This window comes from Prionailurus viverrinus, chromosome F2 (assembly GCF_022837055.1).
Source record: "Prionailurus viverrinus isolate Anna chromosome F2, UM_Priviv_1.0, whole genome shotgun sequence".
NCBI lineage: Eukaryota > Metazoa > Chordata > Mammalia > Carnivora > Felidae > Prionailurus > Prionailurus viverrinus.
Genome location: NC_062578.1, coordinates 49,771,027 through 49,794,758, shown reverse-complemented (window position 1 = coordinate 49,794,758; position 23,732 = coordinate 49,771,027). Strand labels below are relative to the sequence as shown.

Genomic DNA, 23,732 nt, shown 5'->3' with positions numbered 1-23,732 from the left:
TGAAAGGCAATAGAAAAATAAACCTTGACTTCCTCCTAAGAAGTGTAAAAAGTTCTCAGATAAAGAGGACTATTTTAGAAGGGATTCCTACACTGGACAGCATGGAGACTAGACAACCATTGAAGTTCCTCACACACCCACCATATACAATTAACACTTAATAAGGCAATTTAGTGTATATCAAAGTATCAATCCTTGCAAAGAACCATAAGAAAATTATCTTCAGCAAGTTAAAAAGTAAATTAGGGTTTGTGTTCGTTTGTTTGTATAACTAAAGCCTTCAAAATAAGATCAGGTTAAAGAAAAATGTTGGGGGTTTCCTGGCTGGCTCAGTTGGTAGAGCATGTGACTCTTGATCTTGAGGTTATCAGTTCGAGCCCCATGTTGGATGTAGAGATAACTTAAAAATACAATTCTTTAAAGCAAACAAACAAAATAAGTTCAGGTTGTATAAGTCAAACACTGAAAAGCTGCTAAGAGTGTTTAAAAACTAAGATCAATACATACGCTATAAAGATTTTATTTTTTAATTTATTTCTTTAAGATTTTTAAAAATGTTTCTATTTATTTTTGAGAGAGAAAGAGAGAGACAGAGCATGAGTCAGGGAGGGCCAGAGAGACAGGGGGGCTCCCTGCTGTCTCTCACTGTGCTGACAGCAGTGAGCCCACGCAGGGGCAGAAAGAGGGAGAGAGAGTCACAAGCAGGCTCTGCATTGTCAGCACAGAGCCTGACATAGGGCTCAAACTCATGAACTGTGAGATCATGGCCTGAGCTGAAATCAAGAGTTGGATGCTTCACTGACTGAGCCACCCAGGTGTTCCCAAGATTTATTTCCAAATAGCAGCCCAATAACAATAAAATAAATCACTGATCTCTACCAGTATCATTAAATTGTTGAGAATGCAAACTATTTTTTTTTAAATAAAATCCAACCTAAAGCCTTTCCTATTTATTTTCATGTTACCAGCACTTTGGGTTTCCATTTACTTTATACCACGAACAGCATGCAAAGACTTGATGTGTTTACTCAAAACGAAAAAAATATATTTTGACTGAAAACCAATGTTACTTCAAGATGTAAAAGAGTGTAAAGCACACTCGGGTATTTTTTAGAGTAGGTCATAACTTAGAAAATAACGTTTTGAATAAATCAACTGACATAGTGGCATTCCAGACGACATCTCTTCTGTGCAGCCTCACTTGCCCCTCCAGGAATTCGTATCAACAAAAAGGCATCAATTATTTTCTATGTTCACTTATTCAAATAGCCTTTCTCCTCGAAAAATTGCCAAGAAAAATGAAATAATTCATACCAAAAGCATAAACAGTCAGTTATTCATGTGTAAAAACTTGTATCAGCAGCAAAAAAAAGAAAAAGATGATAATATAGCTGTTTCTGAGTTAACCAAAGAATTCTCCTCTCTTTAAAGATAAAACCCTGATACAACTCTCTCAATCAATAAAGTAAGCAACAAACTTACTAAACTATTCTTCAAATTTCTGATAATTGACAAGGAAACAGCTGAGAAACAATTTGAGGGTGAAATATTTACCTATTTCCCCCATTCTCTGATGCCGAGAAAAAATAAAAACACTACATCTAAAATATAAAGGATTGGTGAAGCAGACTTTCCTTTCCATTTTAGTTCTATCTGCTCAGAAAGTAGGGAGGAAAGTATGTAAAATAAAATAAACAAAACAAAAATGGTCAATCAAGAAATAAATTCCGGGGCGCCTGGGTGGCTCAGTCAGTTTGAGCATCCGACTTCGGCTTAGGTCATGATCTCACAGTTCGGGGGTTCGAGCCCCGCATCAGGCTCTGTGCTGGAGCCTGCTTCAGATTCTGTGCCTCCTTCTCTCTCTGCCCCTCCCCCGCTCATGCTTTCTCTCACTCTGTTTCTCAAAAATAAATAAATGTAAAAAATTTTTTTCAATTAACAAAAAAGAAATAAATTCCATAATTTGAAAGTCTTTTATCATCTTCCAAAGTAAGTATTTTTTTCAAAGGTTTGAGTAAGCAGAAACTTAGGTTATGTATATGCATAAAAACATAGATGGGAATGCTAGCAATTCTTGTGGGTTTTTGTCAGGGCATTCTAAGAATGTTTAGACTAGTAAATCATGCTGCTCTAAGAAGCCAAGTGATGTGGCCTCCAGGATGGCAGGGTAATAGGGCTGTGACATATCGAGTCAACCAACTGAAGTTTAAACTGGATTTAAAAGCTCCAGTTGTGAATATCTTCTTCTTCCCTTGCAGTTCAAAGTATATCCCTATCCAAAAGGCAACCTAAGTTGTGAGAAAACAACTTTCTTCATGAAAATTTGGTAAGATCAAATCATACGGCAGTTTTAATAACTTTAGATACAATGGCACCTTGACGGACTTTCTGATGAATCTTCTTCACAAATTTCACCTCAAAATATGTATCAAACAAAATGTAAGGCCTATGTTAATTGTCTACTTCCATATTTTTATCCTTTTCTTGGTTGAGGTTGTTCTTCAGATGATACTTCGGCATTCAAGTCTGATGACTTTCAGCTTGAACTAAGTAAATGAGGGGCCAAAAGTGTGTAAACGTGTTGAAGATCACATGTGTGCCTAGCCACTTCCAACGTGGGAAAATATGACCAGCCTTTGAGAACACTCTGTCCTGGAGGCCAGGATGCTCAATAGCTGGGGAAATGATAATTGGTGTCATTAATTTTTTCTTTTTACATGACGTCTACTGAATAATCTCTTTTATTTTTTATGTACCTGAAATTAAAAGGGGATTAGATAATTTTTGAAAATCTATTCCTCCAATCCTAATTTCTCTGTTCAAATTAGGGCAGGGCAACATCATTTGTGGTAGTTAGTAAGGACACAAAGCAAATGCTGCTTGAAGAAGTTGATTCCAGGACCAGAGGCATGGCGTGATGATATGGGGTGATGAAATATAGAGCATATTCACTAATTTTACGTTACATAAAGAAATAATATCTTAGTATGAGGAGGTAGAAGGTGTAAAGGAACATGATGAGTACCTTTTAGCATCATTTCCAGCTTTTTGCTTCTGTAGACTGTGTTAAAAATGCATTTGGTTTTAAAAAGCATAATAATTGTTAATGATTTTGATAAATGAAAATACGCATCATTTAAGAATCCATATAACCTAAAATAAATCTTCAATGAAATCGTCCATAACATTTGACATCAGTTTTAAAACAATCTCAAAGCACTTACTGTCACTATTTTGAAGAATCATGAATCATATGAATCATATGAATATATGAATCATTATGTTTAGGTTAAATTTCATAAATATCTGAGTTGCATGATACATAAAAATAAATGAGACAGAATTGAAACACCCACTGTTATTAACATTTCTTATTTATTTTCAAGAACATTTATTTTTGTTTCATATCCCTACCTTCTGTCTGGAAGAAAGTAAATTTTAACATAAGGATTCCTTGGCCTCCCATCTTCCCTGGAAGGGAGATCCTTTGCTCCCAAAATTGTAACTATTAATTGGTGACCAACCTTGTCAAACCATAGTTTTATCTGAAAAGCAAAAATATTCATTTATCAGCTCAAACCTTTACTACCATAACATAATGCTTACATTCCCAATCTTTCCCCATTCTCTTACACTAATATGAGCACAGAATACGTTTTACTTCATAAATTGCACTTAGTTAAAATAAAAGGATATGCTATAATAACTTCAATGAACAGAGGCAATAATTCAGATTATTTTGGATGGATTGATAAATCACTTGAACTTTTTGTTATCCTAATGTGATTGCTTATTAACATGCACATGATAATTACCCTAAGAACTTCACATACAATGACTGTGTTTGCCTATCTTTATGTAAGAATCATATTTTAGTTCCCCTAAAATAATGAGTTCAGAATAAATGCTCAAATGAACTGAAGAGATACCTCATTTATATGGCATTCGTAGGGAATTTTTAAGCAAATGTTTTAAAAGACAAAACATTTCATTTGAAAAGACATTTTAAAGATTACCAGCAAGGTAGAATTACCAGTGGCTTTAGTCCATAGACTCCTTGATTTTGTATTTAAAGCCATAATAAATTCATCTTTATAGGTTTTTCTTACACAGACATCGAGTCCCTTTTTCATTAGAGGAGAAGATATATTACATCCTTAGAATAAAAGGGTATTATTTTACCATTCGAGATGAGAAGATGGGAGTAACTTCTCTGACATAATTAGGAATTGGAACTTCACATCCAGCTGCTAAATTCATTTGATTTAACAATTGTCACCTCCCACACACATACCTCACACTCCCACACCTAGCTAGCTAATTCTACCCTGTCAGGATGTATAACTTGGCTCTAATCCACGTTTTGGTTCGGAACTCATCACATCTCTGGCCATTATCTTGAAATTGAATCCAAAATCTGAAAGTTGGGAATAAAATTATATACTGTTTAATAGTTTAATTTTTCCTTTAATTTGGAAGTTTAATGTTTGCAGCAGTTAAAAAAAATGTTAATATACATCTCATGTCCGTCATTCCCTCTCCTCCTGAAATGGACAGTCAGGTCTGGACCAGGCTCTGAGATATACAAATATATATATATAACATATATACACATGCATAAAAATCACGTAAATATATATATATGTATATATGATATATTGGTACTTTGGTTCTAATTCTAACATGGCTCTGTTGAGTCTCTCAATTCATATCTCAGAGAACGAGAGGCTGAATGAGACTTTTGAGTCCAAAGAAGAGGACTAATGGCCCAGAAGAGTATATAAAATTATTTACCATGCTCTTCTGTCAAATGGAATTAGCCCTCTTAATAACAGCAAGAAATATTTAATTTTTAAAAATTATAATTAATACCCTTTATGTTATATTAAGCCCTCATATTTAAAATGCAGGTATTACCATGCTGTCGTGTAACAAAGTTTTCTTAATAGAGCTGCAAAGTACAGTCTCTAGAAAAGTGTTTCTTAAAGGGTGGTTCACTAACCTTACATCTGTGTTATCTGGCTTATTTGTTGAAAAGTTACAAATTCCTGTGGCCCACCCCTCACCTACTGAATCAGAACGGGGCCCAGGTTTTTGTTTGTTTGTTTTTTTGACAAATTTCAACAAGTCCTCCTGGTGATTCTCATGGGCATTAAAGTTTGAGAACCATTGCCTGAGACTAGGGGATTAACACCCTGAAAGAAAAAAAAACCTCTTCAACATGCGAATAGAAAAAAGTTCAAATATTTGCTTGTGTAACAACATTAGAGCATAGATACGCTAAGTGGAAAAAAAAAAGAAACCATTGTTCTGGCAAAAGACATGAGGGGAAAACAACAAGAAAAAAAGTAAGAAATACAAGAGTGTCTTTATATGAGATGAAACAGAGATGTTGTCAGAGAGCATCATGGTTCTTCTAAAATGTGTGACCAAAAACCCCATTAATTTCTGATATTCTCTATTTTCTATAGCAATCAAAAAGCTCATGGCTTTATATTTCCAGGACAATTAAAAACACTTCTCTGAGGATCATGATATGATTATTAGGCACTGCAAAGAAAAAAAGATTCTGAAAGGCTAAAAAAAAAAAAAAGACAACCTTTTTCTGGTAAACTGTACATTTAGAAACAAAGAAACAATAATAATAATTATTAGACTAAACTCATAATTATTGGAGCAAGTTACTGATTTCTGTAAATTGTTTCTGACGGATGAGACTAAGCATTTGCCATCTTCACAGGTGATATTTTTGCTCCTCTAAACTCATTAGAGACAAACATTTGAGATACATAACTTCAAATGCTTGATAAGCAGTATTCTTTGTAGATTTTCCTATGCCACAGAAAACCAAAATTATCATTTGTGAGTAATATTCATTTTTCATACAAGCAGATACTAGGCATATGGCCTCCATATATACATTTTATAAAATTTATAAAATTATACTTTCCAGATATATAAATGTTAATATAGTACATTTTAATTTTATGGGTTTTTTAGTCAAAATTACAACTTTTAATAAACTGTTTTAAACTAGGCGTTTGATCGATAGCCCTAATTTTCATTTTATATTACAGGACTTGCATTGAAGTTTTTAATAGATATCCAGTTCACATTAGCAAAACAATTATTTTATTGGCTAGATTATTTTATCACATTCCTAAATTTCTTATCTGTGCTTTTCAAATGATAGGTGAAAATATATCTGTTGATTCCCCCAAAATATAATAAGTGGATTTCCACAGTTCTAGATGACATACTTCTGATTTTACCTCTATTTCATTAATAAAAATCTTGGAGCATCTTTTTAATTGTTTGCATATAATAATCATTCCAGCTTTACCATGTACCCATTTTTAAATGTCCTAAGGAGAACCTGAACAGCACAAGTAAATATTTAACACTATATAATATTAAGTAGAACAACTGTAATTTTTCAAATTTAAACTAAATTAGTATTATTCAAAACCAACAACAACAACAAAAAAACATGCAGCAAAGCAAGGAAAGCATAATACGACTCAAAAAAAACAACTATATTGTCATTATTTTACCATGTAAGGGTTTCCTAATGAAAAGAGGCAAACAACTTGTACCAAGTGTTACAGTAAAATTAAATCCCATTTCAATTACAAAATGTGAACAACATAAACCCAACACATTTTATTTAGATAATCATTTTGTTCTTTCAAAATAACACACTTTTCAAACTTGAACCTTATATATTAAATGCATAAAGTCCATATTTTAGATAAGGTACAAATTTATTTGCCAATCTCCTCAAGGATTTGTTGCTTGGAAAATGCAAGAGAAAGATGTTAAGTGATAAAAATGAATGATTTAAAGAGACAGAAAACTTAGTGCAATAAAAAAAATATCAGCGGTATAAAATTAGCTAGTTTTGTCAATATTCTGTACACAAGTGCAGTCTGAAACCTATCAAGTTTTAGCATTCAGTGGATCATATAAAATCACTGACAGAGATTGTCTCTTTAAATTTTAATTGTATTTTCATCTCCATGCAGAAATTTTACAAGCTGGCTTATAAAATGATTTGAAAGTCAATAATATGGTTTGGAGCAACATACCAAAACAAGTTTCCTACTACGCATTTTCCAAAAACATACAAATAAGGGTTAAAACACAACTTTCGTTTCTATCAGGCAGACAGGCCTTTACCTGAACCCTAGGAACAAAAGGCGTTGTTCTTCTACTAAGGCTTTGGCTCTGGTAAGCAAAATTAAAGAAAAAAGCAATAAAACAAAACCAAAAAGGACAACACGCTGGGACTAAAAGACCAAAAGTAAAAACAAACACATAAAACTATCCCTTAAATATTATTTTTCCATAACAATACATATCTGAATTAAGGACTTCAATGTAACAAGTTAATTTTGCCAAAATGCTAAGATATATAAAAACTATACAAAATCAGATGCTTAAATGTAATCAACACAACAGGAATTAAGAGCGAATGTAAAATAACATTTTTGGGCTTGTATATTCTGAAAGAATGACTGTAAACATAATCCAGGAGTCAAGAAATTTCAGGTTTTACCCCTAAACGCTCTACATAGAAAAAAATCAGTCCAAGAAGTTACATAAAAATGCACCATAGAATTATTATTAGTGAAAAGTCATCTGTAGAAGTAATCATGTGACTTCTCTAAAACACATCTAACAAAAATTTTAAAAACATTAGCCAAGTTGGCTCTAGCATTTCTTAAAAGAATGAACACAGTAAGATAAAAGCGTGTGGAACACACTGTACTAACTAGTTGATTCACACCTTAAGAATTTATACCAGTTTCTAGTATTTAAACACCATTTTTAAACATTTATTACATACTATACAAGGTAATACTGTTTATTGCTAATCACACTTATTAATGATAATACCTCAATTCTTTTTATTTATACAATTCTTTATATTTTTCCAAGCCTCTACTGGCAGGTTATTGCAAGTTCATTGTCTCCAACAAAACTAGAAGGTAGGTGCTATTATCTCCAATTTGAAATAAGGAGACATAGAGAAAGGCTGGATATACTTGCCCATATTCAGACAAAAAGTAAGATAGTGTAAAGGTAAAAAAATATATATATATATAAAGCCTGATTCTAAAAAAGAAAATAAGAAAAGAAGGAAAGGGAAGGGAAGGGAAGGGAAGGGAAGGGAAGGGAAGGGAAGGGAAGGGAAGGGAAGGGAAGGGAAGGGAAGGGGAGGGGAGGAGAGGAGGGAAAAAGCCCAGTTCTGATTAAATCATTGTTCCAAATTCTTATAATAAAATCAAATTTTCTTTCTCTTTTGGCTTATCCTGTTTTCATTTGGAAACAGTTACCAAAAGACATCACAATAATCAGAATTTTGTGCCTTTAGTAAGGCATGCTAATAACTAAATAGGAACAAAATCAGAAGCATATATCAGGGTTTGGGAAGGGATTTCAAGGCATTCAATTCTTCTTCCTTCCCGAAGATTCCATTCCATTCCTCATATTTCCCATTCTCCTGTCTAATTCAAAGAGTTATCAATAAAGGCTTCAGACCTTTCCATTGCTATAAGGAAACAGATAATAAGTACTAGGAGGACTGTTGCCTAATTTGATTGTCACCAGATAGACACTATTTAAGACATAAATCTAAAACCCAAAGGAAAGCAGATCTTAAAAGCAGACATCAATCATGAGTCATCTTTCTCTCTCTCCAAAAACCAAGGCAGTCTCAAATCTAAGCAGTCTTCCTTTTGTGTGGAGACATTTCCAAAGGAAGAAAGAAATCTTTAGATATGGAGTATGTTACTGATATCTGTCTGCATGATCCTAGGTGAATACTTCTCTAACAAATGGGCCAAGGATGGATGAAACGCATAGAGATTAACAAGGCCAGCTGAACAAAGGAACTAACAATATACTCTGTTTGGAAATAGATTTTATTTTCCTTCTCCTCTCACCTGTTCTACCTGTTTTAGACCCAAAGCAACAGGTAATGGAAGATTTGAGCAGGTAAGTTTTACTTCATAAACTAAAAAAAGCTTAATTTGAAATGAACAGCACTTCAGAATAAATTCGTCCTTTACGACAAACATTTTCCATCTTCTAAGATGATCTCAAGTAAGCAATTCACAGGTTTCTGAAATCAGTTGTCTACAATCTAGGGCAATTTAAACCTAATCTTTACCTATAAGTTTACACATTAAACTTGGCTGGAAAAAACATATTTCTGTTTTGCTAGTGTTTTTAATTGAGATGAAATTCACATATAATAAAAGTAACCATTCTAAGGTATACAATTTAATGGCATTTAGTACATTCACGATACTATGCAACTACCGCTTTCTTATAGTTTGAAAACTTGTCATCACCCCCAGAATACCCTATGTACCTGTTTGTACCTATGAAGTAATCAACTCTCATTCCCCTAATGCCCCAACTCCTGGCAACTACTAAGTTGCCTTCTGTCTCAATAGATTCTGGATATTTCATACGTGAATGGTGAACTATTACGTATTGCATTGCAATTTGCGATTCATATTGATTCATTTATTTTACAGGAAATATCTGATAAAACCTGTGACAACTCAGCCTCATACAAATGAAGAATTGAATTTGTACACTATTTTGCATTTTTTTCATGTTTATTTACGAGAGAGAGAGACAGACAGCGTGAGTGGGGGAGGGGCAGAGAGAGAGGGAGATACAGAATCCAAAGAAGGCTCCAGGCTCTGAGCTGTCAGCACAGATGCGGGGCTCAAACTCATGAACCGCAAGATCATGACCTGAGTCGAAGTGGGACACTTAACCGACTGAGCCACCTAGGTGCCCCTTTGCATTTTTAATGTCACTTTGCATCATACACTGCACTATCTTTAGGGCATTCCTTTTATGCAATGCTTCTGGAATAACAAGGTTGTGATGATGAGGTACAAAACATAAAAGCTCAAGGGAATAAACCTTCATTTACAGGAAGTTTTTAAAAGGCTGTAGAGTTTCTAAGGATATTGAAAGATACATACCTATTCTTCAGTTACTTACTCCATTTAAATGGGCATACAAAATGGATATGGACAATATTTACAAACCCATCACTAAAAATGGAGTCAGAAAAATATTAAAACAAAGTAACTTAGGGAAACATTGTAGACATAAAGCAACCACAGACCCAGAAGTAAAATAAAATTATTATCAGTAAGAATCAATGTGTTCTTATAGAAAGAAAGAATTTTAAGCTTCTCACTTTTAAAAAGAGTCAAAGGCTATATTTTATCTTAACACTGTTTCAAAAAGTAGCCAACTAATTTAAATTATTGATTTTTAATTTAATTTTAAATGGTTGATTTAATCATTTAAATTATTAATTTTAAAGAATTGAAAGAACTACAAAAGTAATCCCCTAAAGAAGCAAACTATTAAACTGTGGAAGAACATAAGTTTTAAAAAGAATCAAAATAAGAGAGTTTTGACACAGCCAAGGCTAACATACAGTCCAGGTGTCATAAACCTGAACTCAAAATGATTTTCTCACCAAATACATTTATGGCACTTTCATACTTATGCCCTAGAATAATAACCAGCAACAGCAGAATTCAAGCATAGAGAGGAAATAAACTTCATAGTTTTAAAAATATCAACAGCCTTGAAATGAAAGTTTAAACAACAATTTAAATTATATGTATATTTCTACTTGAGAAAATATCAGTCCATGAACTGACCTGATACATTAGGAGGTCAGCTTATATTCCATACAAATGTTCTTTGTTCTCCAGAATTAGCAATGCCATAAAATTGTGAGCTATGGGCATAGGTAAAAACTCACCAGAATAAAAATGTCCAAAGGTAAAATAAATAGAAGGATATAGGGATTGTAATGTTGCCTTGCGACTTCCTAGGAATTTTCCCAAAAGGTGATATATAACACCTAAACTCTACATCATTAGAGAAAATGATAGGGATAGGGTTAAATATAAAGGGAAACACTATATCCAGAAGGATATCTTGCTTATGTTTCCTGCATGCAAAGAATGAAAATAAAATTAAGTTTCATGAAGATGAAATCTGTGTCTATCGGATTGTTCACGGTTATATTCCCAGCAACTGGGATTAAGGTTGACCCAGGGCCAGAGCTTAACATATATTTCTTGAGTCAATGATTGAAGATTAATTTCATACAAACATTTTTGAGGAAAATTTTGGCAACAGATTTCAAGAATCTCAAATTTTTTTCTCTTTCCTTCTCTTCCTGTAATTTTACTTCTGAAAAGTTATCCTGACAAAAGAATGTTTTGTTCGACCTAACAGAATACGTAAGAGTTATACTGAAGGATTTCCATGGCATCATTGTTTATAGTAATATAAATTAAGAACAAGCAAGATGTCCCATTATAGAGAATTAAGTTAAAATGGTATATTGGCTATTAAAATAATTTTAAGAGAAATTTTGAAAGAAAAAAGTTTTAAAGAAAAATGTGCACAATATATTACTCAGTAAAAAAGCAGATTTCAAAATATTATACACAGATTTACTAGTTTTGTTTAAACATTTATATGTATGTGAATGTTACACTTTAGTGGCAGGTTATACGTGATTTTATTTTTTATGAATTTATCTGCACTCTAGATTTTCCACAATAAATATGTATAGTATTTATTAACACCATCTTACTGGAACATATCCCTTCCAAGTCATAAGAAAATGATTAAATGTACACATTTTAAACTATAATTACATGGATTTTAAACTAACATCATTTATAAATGTAAATATTATGACTTGAAATCATTAATTATATATTTAGAAGTATAACTTTTAAGTTTATGTTTCCCTAACATATTTAAGTCTTACCTTTCTACTGTATTCATTTTGAACCATGATGAAAAAATAGCTGAATTTGAAATTTGTCTAAATGCCTGCACTACACTCCTTAATCTTCCCCCCACTTCCATACGCCCTGGGATTTCAAAGTCAGTAACAAAGCAATACTTACTTACTATGAAGTCTAACTTCCGCTCCCTCTTCCACCAACTGAAGCCAACTACACACACACACACACACACACACACACACACTCACACACACACACACATACATTTATTTATGTACTGGCATCATCCAATCATACTATGCATTATTTAAAGATGGACTATTTCACTGAATCCATAATAATTAAAAAGAAATGGTTAATGTCTATTAGCACTTTCTAAAATGGTGAAAGTACACATATGTTTGTAACGACAAATGACAACATCTGTGCTGTCAATATATGTAAAAGAATAAGTTGAAAGATGCTACTTATGATGGAAACTGAAAAAAAAAAAAAAGACCACTGTCTTCAAATGAAAAGGTTCACTCTGTTTATGAGAGAAAGTAAACAAAAATAATAAAGAGAAGAAATTCATTTTTGTAAGACATTTACAAGTTCCTGGTAAGTATCTCGACTTCTTTCTTGTGTAACTTTTCTGTCATTGCCACCTTTGTGATCAAAATAGTCCCAGAACAGACATGTCTAAGAACTATTTCAATAATTTAAATCTGTTAATTCTGCTTATACTTCTTATATCTTTTAATTAATAAAAATTCTTCACCAAAAAAATCAAACACCTCCCTTCCCCTCCCCACAAAAAAGAAATTTCAAAGCTGATTAAACAAGAAGCTTTTTCTATTGCTCTTAAAACACCAGCCCAAAAATAGTTTAGTTTTTAATTGTAACATTTTTTATCCAAAATTCAGTATCTGAATTTTGATAACCTAAATAGTTCTTAATAGTGATAAAATTGCAAGTTTATGCAAGTTTACTAATTCATCAACATTATGTTTCTAAACTATAACAACATGAATTTCAATATTTTAATATTTTAAATAGTTTAAAAAGAGAATGACAACTGAAGAAATTCATAATAATTGAAGGCTCAAGTTTGCAAGGCTCTTCTAATATGGACAGATAATGCCTTATTGAATTTTTCATTTTTATTATAAAATGTTCAAATTAGGGATCACTTACTATGTAATCACACAGTATACTCAGTTATCTATTAAATATTTTACCATCTATTTAGTTTTGTCTGTTGACCAAAGCATCTCAAGTACCATTATATTGAGAACAATATTCATACCCCAATGCTTTACTATGACATTCAAATTTCCTTAAACTCAAAAAGTAGGGAATGTATAAAATTTACTTTCATCTTAAATATACCATCTTTGTACAACACATCAATTTTATTTCTCTTAAAAGTCTAGGACAAGTTATAGTCATTTTAAGACACTGAGCAAAAATCATAACCTTGAATTTTAGAATAAAATTACTAAGGTAAAAAAGATTTTAGATAGCATCACAAATTTTCTCGTTAAATTCCAGAAAACCTAGGGGGTATAGCTCAGTGGTAGAGCATTTGACTGCAAATTCCAGAAAACCTAATAAACTCTAATAAAGAAATACTATGCTACGTAATTTAAATTTCAATTAACTGAAATTACTAAGAATGAGAAAGTTGATGGTTAAAAGCAAAATTATAGTTTAAGAAGGAGTTGGTTTACAAAATGCTATCGTCATAAAATGTTAACAATACTTGGTATTCCAAAAAGAGAAATTAATGTAGTGATTACATACTGAAAGTTGTCCAGATAAGTACTGTGGAACATCCCTCAACATGCCGGGACTCATGGGAGAGGTAACGGAAATAGAAGGGCGATCCATTTTTTGAGATTCGAATGAGCTGGAACCTGAAGTGGCAATTATACATAAGAAATAATAATGATGACTCTTCATTAGCATTTAATAATCTTTACCACATAGCTTTAAAATTATTTATGTATTTATTTAACACGTCCACAAAACATCATTATATAGACCATTTTCTTTTTTTAAAAATTTTTTTTTCAACGTTTATTTATTTTTGGGACAGAGAGAGACAGAGCATGAACGGGGGTGGGGCAGAGACAGAGGGAGACACAGAATTGGAAACAGGCTCCAGGCTCTGAGCCATCAGCCCAGAGCCCGACGCAGGGCTCGAACTCACGGACCGCGAGATCGTGACCTGGCTGAAGTCGGACGCTTAACCGACTGCGCCACCCAGGCGCCCCATATAGACCATTTTCTTAGCCACAGTATTCCAAATAAACTTACAGCTATGTTTTGAAAGTGTAAGTACAGCTGAGCGACTCTCTTAAGACCAAGAGTGAAACATTTTCTCTGCCAATTATAGTAAAGACTGACTTCTATGCCAGGACTTAGTTACTTTGCTATGTATATACTAAACTCGTATCTTATCATAACATATTAAGAAATTTCTAAAAATAGAAACTCTGGAAAAATCTAAACCTAAATCAAAAAAGCAACTTGAAGGCGATGCAAACTTGTAATGCTAAAAACATAAGTACTAGAATATTAATCATGAAGTGTTTCCAGGAAGTGACACTTTAAAACCATATCTGGAAAAGAATATAGTAAATTAGATTGGCAGAAAGGAAGAGAGGGTCTATGAAACAAGAGACATTACAGCAGAGAAAGCACAGCCTTGGTACTCAGAAGTTACATATATGAATTTATTTCTATGGAGGGGAAGGAACGATTCAGAAAGTGAATAAAAATGGAGCTAAGGGGATAGTGGGGGGATTAAGTGCCTGGAATTCTGGGCTACACATTTTGGCACTAATCGAGTATTAATCATTATTGCCTCATTCTCTTCTGAGTGAGGCATTAACTGCATTTGAAGAAGATGACTTTACCACTTATTTAAAGTGTGAATTGATTTGAGAGAGAGGGAAAACACCTCAAAGCAAGTGGAATTCAGTAAAATAATAATAGGAAAGGTTGTGAAGATGGAAGGGGCAGAAAGAATTCCAGCAATATCACAAAATAGACAAAAGAGGACTCGGAAACGAATTAGACATGAGAGATAAAGGGAGAAACATGAAGATTTCAAGCCTTGTTAATTAGACAGGAGATCAAGAAAATCCTTTGTCTCTGTCTTGTTCTCTGAACAAGACTCTGCTGATATTTCTTGGGATGTAAAACACTGGACAAGTCCTGTGTTTAAGGAATGGGTGAAGGGGTGCCTGGGTGGCTCAGTCGGTTAAGCCTCCAACCTCGGCTCAGGTCATGATCTCACGGTTTGTGAGTTCGACCCCATGTCGGGCTCTGCGCTGACAACTCAGAGCCTGGAGCCTGCTTCCGATTCTGTGTCTCTCCATCTCTCGGCCCCTCCCCTGTTCATGCTCTGTGTCTGTCTGTCTCTCAATAATAAACATTAAAAAAAAAAAAGGAATGGGTAGAGAAGTTAATTAGAACTAACACGATACCTCTGAGACATCCAAGGGGAGATGTAAAGCAGGTAACTGGATGCAGGGATGGGACCAAATGTCGAGTTGATATTAGTGTTAGGGATCAAACCGTAAAGTGTCCGCCAAATTGGAGGCATGAGTGGATAAAACACACTTCTAAAAAGGGTATAGTCTAAAATGAAGGGGGAAACTTTATGTCTTGGCATCAGAAGTAACAGTGATACCTTATATAACATTTAGAAGTGGAAAGAATGATGGCTTTATGGTGAGAAGTAAGCTCAGTTTTCTACAATGTTGAGCTTCAAGTAAGAGGAAGACACTTAACATATTATTTAAACATCCAAGGATAAAGGAATAATGACGGATCATTTTGATAATATAAATTTAAGAGTCATATGGCAATTAAAACTATTATGAAGAGAAGGATTTATTGAGGAACTAAGAGGATTAATAATTGGGCCTTGGAGAAACCTATTCTTCAACATTTAAAGAATAAAGGATTGATTCTGATTTAATTTGAGAAAGGATCCCTATCTCCTCAGAAACAATTTTAGAATTATAGACTAGGGACTTTTTAAATAGCTATAATAAGATAAAAGGTTCCACCCTGCTCATACAATACCTGAGTGATGTTACATAAGTGAATAAGAACTGTACATACTTCATAGGACTTTTGTAAGAAATAAGTGTGATAATGTAGACACAACATCAAGCACAATCCTGGGCATCCAGTAAAATGGGAGCAGTGATGATAACAATAATGATATCATATATATAATAATTACCATTATATTAATACAGTTGACCCTTGGGTTGGGGGCTCTAGCCCCTACACAGTCAAAAATCCACAATAACTTTTGACTCTCCCAAAACTTAACTAACAATAGCAGAGAGACAGGGAGAATGAGAATCCCAAGCAGGCTCCACACTGTCAGTGCAGAGCCCCACGCGGGGCTCAATCTCACGAACCATGAGATCTCACCTCAGCCAAAATCAAGAGTCAGACGCTTAACCGACTGAGCCACCAAGGTGGCACTCATAGTATATTCTTAATTATTGTAGAATCCGATCACTTCTCATCACTTTCATTGCTACCACCAATGCCTAAGTCACCAAATAAGATACTAAAGATTTCAATGGACTAAGTATCCAAATAAGACACTAAAGATTAAAATAGTTCCTTCACTGCCCTCTCTGCTTTCACTCTTGACTCATTTAAACTAGTTCCAACATAGTAGTCAGATTTTAAAACATAAATCTCTCCTCAAAACCAACTTATGTAGGGGCGCCTGGTGGCGCAGCCGGTTAAGCGTCCGACTTCGGCCAGGTCACGATCTCGCGGTCTGTGAGTTCGAGCCCCGCGTCAGGCTCTGGGCTGATGGCTCGGAGCCTGGAGCCTGTTTCCGATTCTGTGTCTCCCTCTCTCCCTGCCCCTCCCCCGTTCATGCTCTGTCTCTCTCTGTCCCATAAATAAATAAACGTTGGAAAAAAAAAAACAACTTATGTAGCTACTGACTGCCCTCAGAGCAAAAGCCCAGAACAAAGTCGTCTTTAGGGAGGCTTATGAAGTCTATGCAATTTGGCTGCCGTTACTCTTCACCCTTCATCCTCCCCCACTATTTACTCTGGTGCAGCAACACTGGCCTCCTTCTTTTTCCTAAATGCATTTTAGGCTCTCCTGCCTTAGAGCCATAGCATGACCCAGTCCCCATACCTGAAAAGCATTTCCCCCAGAGAGCCAGCCACTCTTTCAAATCTTTGCTCCAATCTTCGCTTCTCAGTATGGTCTATCCTGATCATCTTATTTCAAATGGCAAACCTATTCCTCTCTTCTTTTACAATATCCCTTACTCTACTCTCAATCAATCAAGAAACAGTTCATTGGAAAAAATCCATTTGTTTAACATCTGAAATAGCACTCAGACACAAGTAATAAAAAGCATTTATGAATTTAACATTACTTAAATTTATATGCCTCTTGTTCCTTCACCACCCTGATGTTAAGTTAGAAATTACTATCCCATTTCTAAAAATATAAATTAGGATATTATTCACTAGATTACCCCAAATATTCCCCTCACTTACTGAGAGTTAGTTTACAAAATAGTACATTTTAGGGCTCCTGGGTGGCTCAGGCATTAAGTGACTGACTTCGACTCAGGTCATGATCTCACAGTTCGTCAGCTTGAGCCCCTCTTCAGGTGAGCTCGAGCCCTGCTTTGGGTGAACGTGAACCCCGGGTGAGCTCCACTTCTCTCTCTCTCTCCGCCCCTTGTGGCATTCATTCTCTCTCTCGCTCTCTCTCTGCCCCTCACTCACCTGTGCGCCGCCGCCCCCCCCCAAAAAAGTTGTTAATTTTAAAATTAGAAGAAATGGAGGAAGAAAGGGCTCTCTCTTTTAGGAGAGATGGGTATGTTCATTATTTTTATGGTGATGATGGTTTCATCTGTATGTCAACACTTACCTCCTTGTGCACTTAGGTGCAATTTATGGCAGTATACCTTAATAAAGCTATCTAAAAATACGTAGTATTTAAGATAGTGTGATTAAAAAAAACTCTTAAAATATTATAGAATTTTGTACTTTATCTAACAATAACATGAAATAATGCTAAATTTTTTCATTTGTATATGACTATGTATTTGGTAACAAGATTATTATATTTCTTAGTTTGTGTTAATTGATTAAATACTTGAATGACATTATTATTTTCTTCTAATATAAATGAAACTTACTAGACTCCAGTTGTGCATGTGTGGTATCAGGTATTCTAGGGATATCTCTGAAATGATAGAATGAGAAAACAAGAAATTGTTTCAACAACTAATGCAACTGCTATTTTGACTATTATCAACCCACATATAACAGCACAGTATAAAATGAACAAAATTGTGCATTACATAAATAAGAAAAAACAAGCTGTGGTACTTTATTGCTAATAAAAACATTCTGAGCTAACCCCAATTATTTAAAAAGGAATAGTCATATGCACTTAGAGCAGATTTATAAAAACACATACTTTATTTTCTATGTGCTACACTACCTGATTATCCATGCTAATAAATTTTTGAATTCAAGATAAGTTTTATGATAAATATATTTGAATTCTATTCTATTCTTTATTCAGTAACATTGAAATGCACATAAAATATAACTAAAAGAAATATTTAAAGATTCAGACTGTGACTGAAATTTTTGCTGAAATGGACTGCAATAACTCCATTGAGAAAAAATGCAGCCATGGTTTTCATTGGGACTTAAAAATTGTAACTGCACTTACACCAAAAATGAGCACGTTTTTGTTTGAGATTTGCCAGGAGAGGTAGATTTTAAAGGTTAAGAGCATTCAGAAAAGTACATAAAAGAATATTAAAGATAGGAAACAAAAATATGATTAGAAGATCCTTCAATACCAACAAATAGATTCGATTAATACACTAAGCTAATACATTGCAGTTTTATCATATTACAAAACTATGAAAAGACAAAATGAAAAATAGATATAATGTCGTGTGCCAGATTCAGTACTCTGAATGTGAGTAGTGAATAAAACTTTTTCAGTAAATAAAGTTGAGTTGAATAAAAAGTTTTCAATAAAACTAAGTTAGCAATGTAGAGTCATTTTCCCCAACAGAAAAAGAGTGCAAAATAATATAGTTCAAATATTTCCTAAATGAATGAAAATGGGGCGTTAGTGCTCTACAACAAAAAACAATTTCTATAGCCTCCACCCTCGAATACTCTTAACCCCAGCTTGTATTTAATAATTTGCTGCTGTCAGTGTATATATATATTTTTTATTGCTTTTATTTAGCTACAAGTATATCTTTTACATTGGCTTAGAATATAAGCTTCTGTAAGGGAAACACTGCTGATATTTAATGAGTAATTTTCATAATATAAGCACAAAGGATGATATTTATTGCCAACTTTTGGAAACCATTAATTTCATCTATAAGTAAAAATTACAAAAGGAGTACTTTGGTATTTGATTTTTTTTTTGGTCTGTTTCCTTAAAGATGTCATTAAGCTCCTTCCACTGTTCCTTCTGTTTAGGAATAGTGTGCCCTTAGGCCCTCTCTTTCCTATGTTGAAATCTCCATTTTGAAAAAATACAGAAAATTCATTGACCCTCATTTTCACAATGTAGAGGACCACAGTTCATGAAACTTTCCTTCTAAAAGTAATTGTTACTGGAGCAACTGGGCGGCTCGGTAGGTCAAGCATCTGACTCCTGATTTTGGTTCAGGTCGTGATCTCACAGTTCATGAGACGGAGCTCTGTGCTGGGCTCTGCACTGACAGTGTGGAGTCTGCTCGGGATTCTCTCTCTCTCTGTTCCTCCCCCACTTGTGCTCTCTCTCCCTCTCTCTCTCTCTCAAAATAAATTAAACATTTTTAAAAAATGGAAAAGAAAAGTTTTTTAAATAAAATTCTTAAAAAGAAATAAAAGTAACAGTTACTGAAGTCTCCTTCTCCCACCATGCCTTTGGTCATCTGTCAAGCCACTAAGACAATAAGAATAATAAACACCTAAATATTTCTTCTTCTTTTCTAATGAACTGTGGATTCTAGCATGATAAGATAAAGTGATGTCATGATTTTTGGTGCGCTGTTTTAATAAAAATGAAAAGAAGCATTGTCCTCAAAACAATAATTTTTATGGAACAACCAGGTAATTTGCACACTACAGATTGTTTAATGGTAGTCAATTTTATAAGGCACATGTAGAGAGTGCACAGACCAACTCACCCAATAGGTCTTGAAACAACAAGCTCCACTTGTGGTTCAGGTTTGGACTCCAGAATGATGTTATATACTTCTTCAAATGTGGCTCCTTGCAAGAACCTTCCATTCCATTCTAATACTTCATCACCTATAGTACATTCCAGTAATGATAATCTTAGAAAGAAAAACTAATCCCATAAAATACACTTGAAACAAAAGCAATCTTAAACTGTAATGAACTCCATAGAATACAATCACCGTTATGGAGTAAGACCCACTGACAACCGTTGCATTGGCATCAAATTTGATGATGAGATGATTAGTATTTTTACCCAAAAGGACAAAGGGGTTGAGGAATAAAATGACATAAAAGCTATCTCTGTGGTTTCTTAACAGGAGTCTAACTCCCGAAACTATCTAATTGTGGAAACTATTAAACTCTGTTACCTCTTTGAAAACTTTATGATTATATTCTAAGGTTTTCAATATATATGCAACAAAGCACCTTATCTAAAGTTTCTTAAAAAAGCTTAACGCTTAACAACTTATCACATCTTCTCTAAGGCATTCAAGGATCTCTCCAATAGTATCCATTACGAAAGAGATAAGGAGTAACACATTTTAGGAAATATGTATTTATCCCTGAAGTTTGTTTCCTAAACTGTTGGAATTTTTTTCAAAAGAAAAATTAAGGCTTACACGAAGCTAAATAATACTAGATACACAATAAGAGTATCCGTCAGCAAAAAAATTATATCAGTAAATATAAAAATCTTTTTATCTAATGTGACTCCAGAAACAATAGTTATACTTCCATTAATGAATAAAGTTTAAATATCTAAGTTAAAGAAGCCTTTGTTTTTGGTCAAATCACTTCCAAACGAGGATAACTTTTTTATAACTACTTGAGTTTAACAGTTTAAATATAAAAAATCAAAGATAGAAACCTACCTGGTCTAAGATGTCCTACAGTATCAGCTAAACTTCCTTTTTTTACTTTGGTAATAAATGCACAAAGCCGACCTGATTCAGTCATCTTTCCTCCTACAACCTGTTTAAAAGAGGAAAGTGTTTAAAACAGGCATACTGTTCAAAGGAACATAGTTGCAGATTCAAGTAAAAAATAACTAGACAATTTGTAGCTTTTAAAACTATAATATTCTAAAAATAATTTTTAAATAATATACTGTTATTATTAGGAACTAAATACATGTGAACTATTCTCACATGTTCTAAAATTTTCACAATTTAATCTATTATTTGTAAAAAATATTGCATACCTTAGAAAAAATTGAATAATTTGTGATTTCTGTCTTAAAGAATAATTTTTATCATTTCTAAAAACATTCTATTACAGTACTATATAGTTATATTAACATTTCCTTTTTTTTTAGTTTATTTATTTTGAGAGAGAGAGAGAGAGAGAGAGAGTGAGTGAGGGGGGGTGCCCAGAGAGTCAGGGAGAGAATCCAAAGCAGGCCCCACACTGTCAGTCGAGAGCCTGACATGGGGCTCAATCTCATAAACCATGAGATCATGACCTGAGCCAATATCAAGAGTTGGACACTAAACCAACTGAGCTACCCAGGAGCCCCTATATTAACATTTCTAGTTGTAGATTTCAAATATCATGATCATATAAATATTTGTTACTCTCATGACAGTTATGATAATCTACTAAAATTTCATTAGTTAGTAATATTTTAGGCACATTGGTAATGTATATGATGATGATGGATTTTTTTCTGAGAAAATTACAAAGTGTACTGAATCTCATTTGAATTCATGTAAACTTTAAACCATTGGCATCCCAATTTTTTTTTCTACTTTTATGTTGTTATTTACATATATCTGTTAGAAAAAGGAAAAAAAATGTCAGCAATAATGCTGTGGAGTCATATGTGTACCTGTAAGACTGGCCTCTTACAAAAATTAATGCTTCTGATCAACTACCATTCAATCACTATATCACCTTTATAGCATGTTAAGCAAACAGTGGTAATTAATTTCATTAACTAGTTTTTTTTTTCCTCTAAATTGAGCAAATGATACCTGAATTTTAAAAATCACTGACTTATTGCATGTATTTAATCCCAAGTTGCAATGATTCACACCCAGGTGCAGTTCAGTTAATATTAACTGAAGATTCCTATGTTTCATTCTGAAAATTAAATGTATAGGTATTATGGGTCAACATCCTTATGTTACCATTTTTAAACTTCCTTGGCTTGATAACCTTCAATAGTAATAATCACCTACACTATTATTATTGCTGAAATCGTACAGTGTGCCTGGCACTGTGCTAACTGCTTGTGTAGTGCTTTATTTAAGCTTCTGATAACAACTCAATAAGCATTATTATCTCCATTTTACCGATGAGGAATCCGAGGCTAAGAGAAGGTTAGCTGCCCAATGTCATGTTGCTAATAACTGCTATAACCAGGAATCAAGCCAAGACTTCCTAACCTCTACTCTTCACTGTTCTAACACCGTTGGACAGATCTGGATTTAAATCCCACCTTCATCATCATCTTTGTGACCGTGGGCAAGTTATGACACCTCTCTCTAAGCCTGTTTCTCATCTGGTGTGTTAAATAACACAATAGAAGTAAAACACTCAGATGAGTGTCAGCTCCATGGCAGTCACCCAATAAATGTTAGTTGGGAAATTCCACTTACACCCAAAGTTTTCTAATAATTCACTGTATTCTATGGGACAACTTCTGTGGCAACTGCTTAACTCTAACAACCATTTACTCTTTTTTTTCATTTCAGTTTTTAATTTGTCATACAGATGCATGCGCGCGCGCGCACACACACACACACACACACACACACACACACACACACACACAAATAACCCCACAGAGCTCTAATTGATCTACTTACCAAATAACTATCTGGTATTTTATAGTCGAATATATATCAAGATTTATATTAAAACTCTTAGCATACGTATTTTTGAGTTTCCAGACTTTAAACGGTATTCTCTTCCTCACACACACGCATACTCACAAACCCACACACACATTGTGCTACCCTTACACAAAAATTATATTCCAATTGTTAAAAAACAAGATTCAACCAAGTAAATTTGAAGATCTAATTGGCTTTACTAAACAATTCATGAATCGGGCAGCATCCCATCCAGCAAGCAGAGAAGAGCTCTACTGAGCTCAACAAAAGAAAAGTTTCCAGAGGCAGAGAAAGGGCATTTAAAAAATAGGAAAAAGGAATTCATTAGCAAAGAATGTATTTTGAAGACTCTTCTAAAAGAGGGTCTAGCAATAAATTTTTAGTATCGACCAGGAAATTCCACGTTGACTGGATAAAAAATATTACTTGGAACATGCACAAGTTTTGGTTAATGAGTGCAAATGCTTGGGAATTCTTGAAAATTGGGGAAAAACACTAAGTATAGGTTGGAAAGTTATTATACCTTTTGCTTTTCTCATAAATCTACAAAGGAGTGGAGAGCCAAAACCTCATATGTTTCATCACATACCTTCAAGCCAAGCATTGCTCCTGAATCTCGAGGTACGCTTCCATCTTTTAGACGCTTATTTAACAAAATACGACCAATTAAACGATCTCCATCTTTAGATGGCTGCCACGTCACAGGGTGCTGACATATTGCATCAACAAACAAAGAAATTAATGTTCTTTTTCGATAAAGGACCCCTTGTTGTACAATCTCTCTGAACTCCTGATTACCAAAGTGTTATGATTAC

General features: G+C 33.9%; 1 protein-coding gene across 1 annotated transcript in view; it reads right to left on the bottom strand.

Annotated features, from left to right (window-relative positions):
• Positions 1–23,732, bottom strand: part of RIMS2 (regulating synaptic membrane exocytosis 2) — a 322,108-nt gene that overhangs the window by 264,576 nt on the left and 33,800 nt on the right. Inside the window, exons 3-8 of the mRNA XM_047842737.1 lie at positions 23,507–23,626; positions 20,953–21,052; positions 20,026–20,149; positions 18,010–18,056; positions 13,602–13,714; positions 3,415–3,545 (exon numbers count right to left, since the gene is read on the bottom strand). Coding sequence (XP_047698693.1) covers positions 3,415–3,545; positions 13,602–13,714; positions 18,010–18,056; positions 20,026–20,149; positions 20,953–21,052; positions 23,507–23,626 — 635 coding nt within the window. The remainder of the gene's footprint in view (positions 1–3,414; positions 3,546–13,601; positions 13,715–18,009; positions 18,057–20,025; positions 20,150–20,952; positions 21,053–23,506; positions 23,627–23,732) is intronic.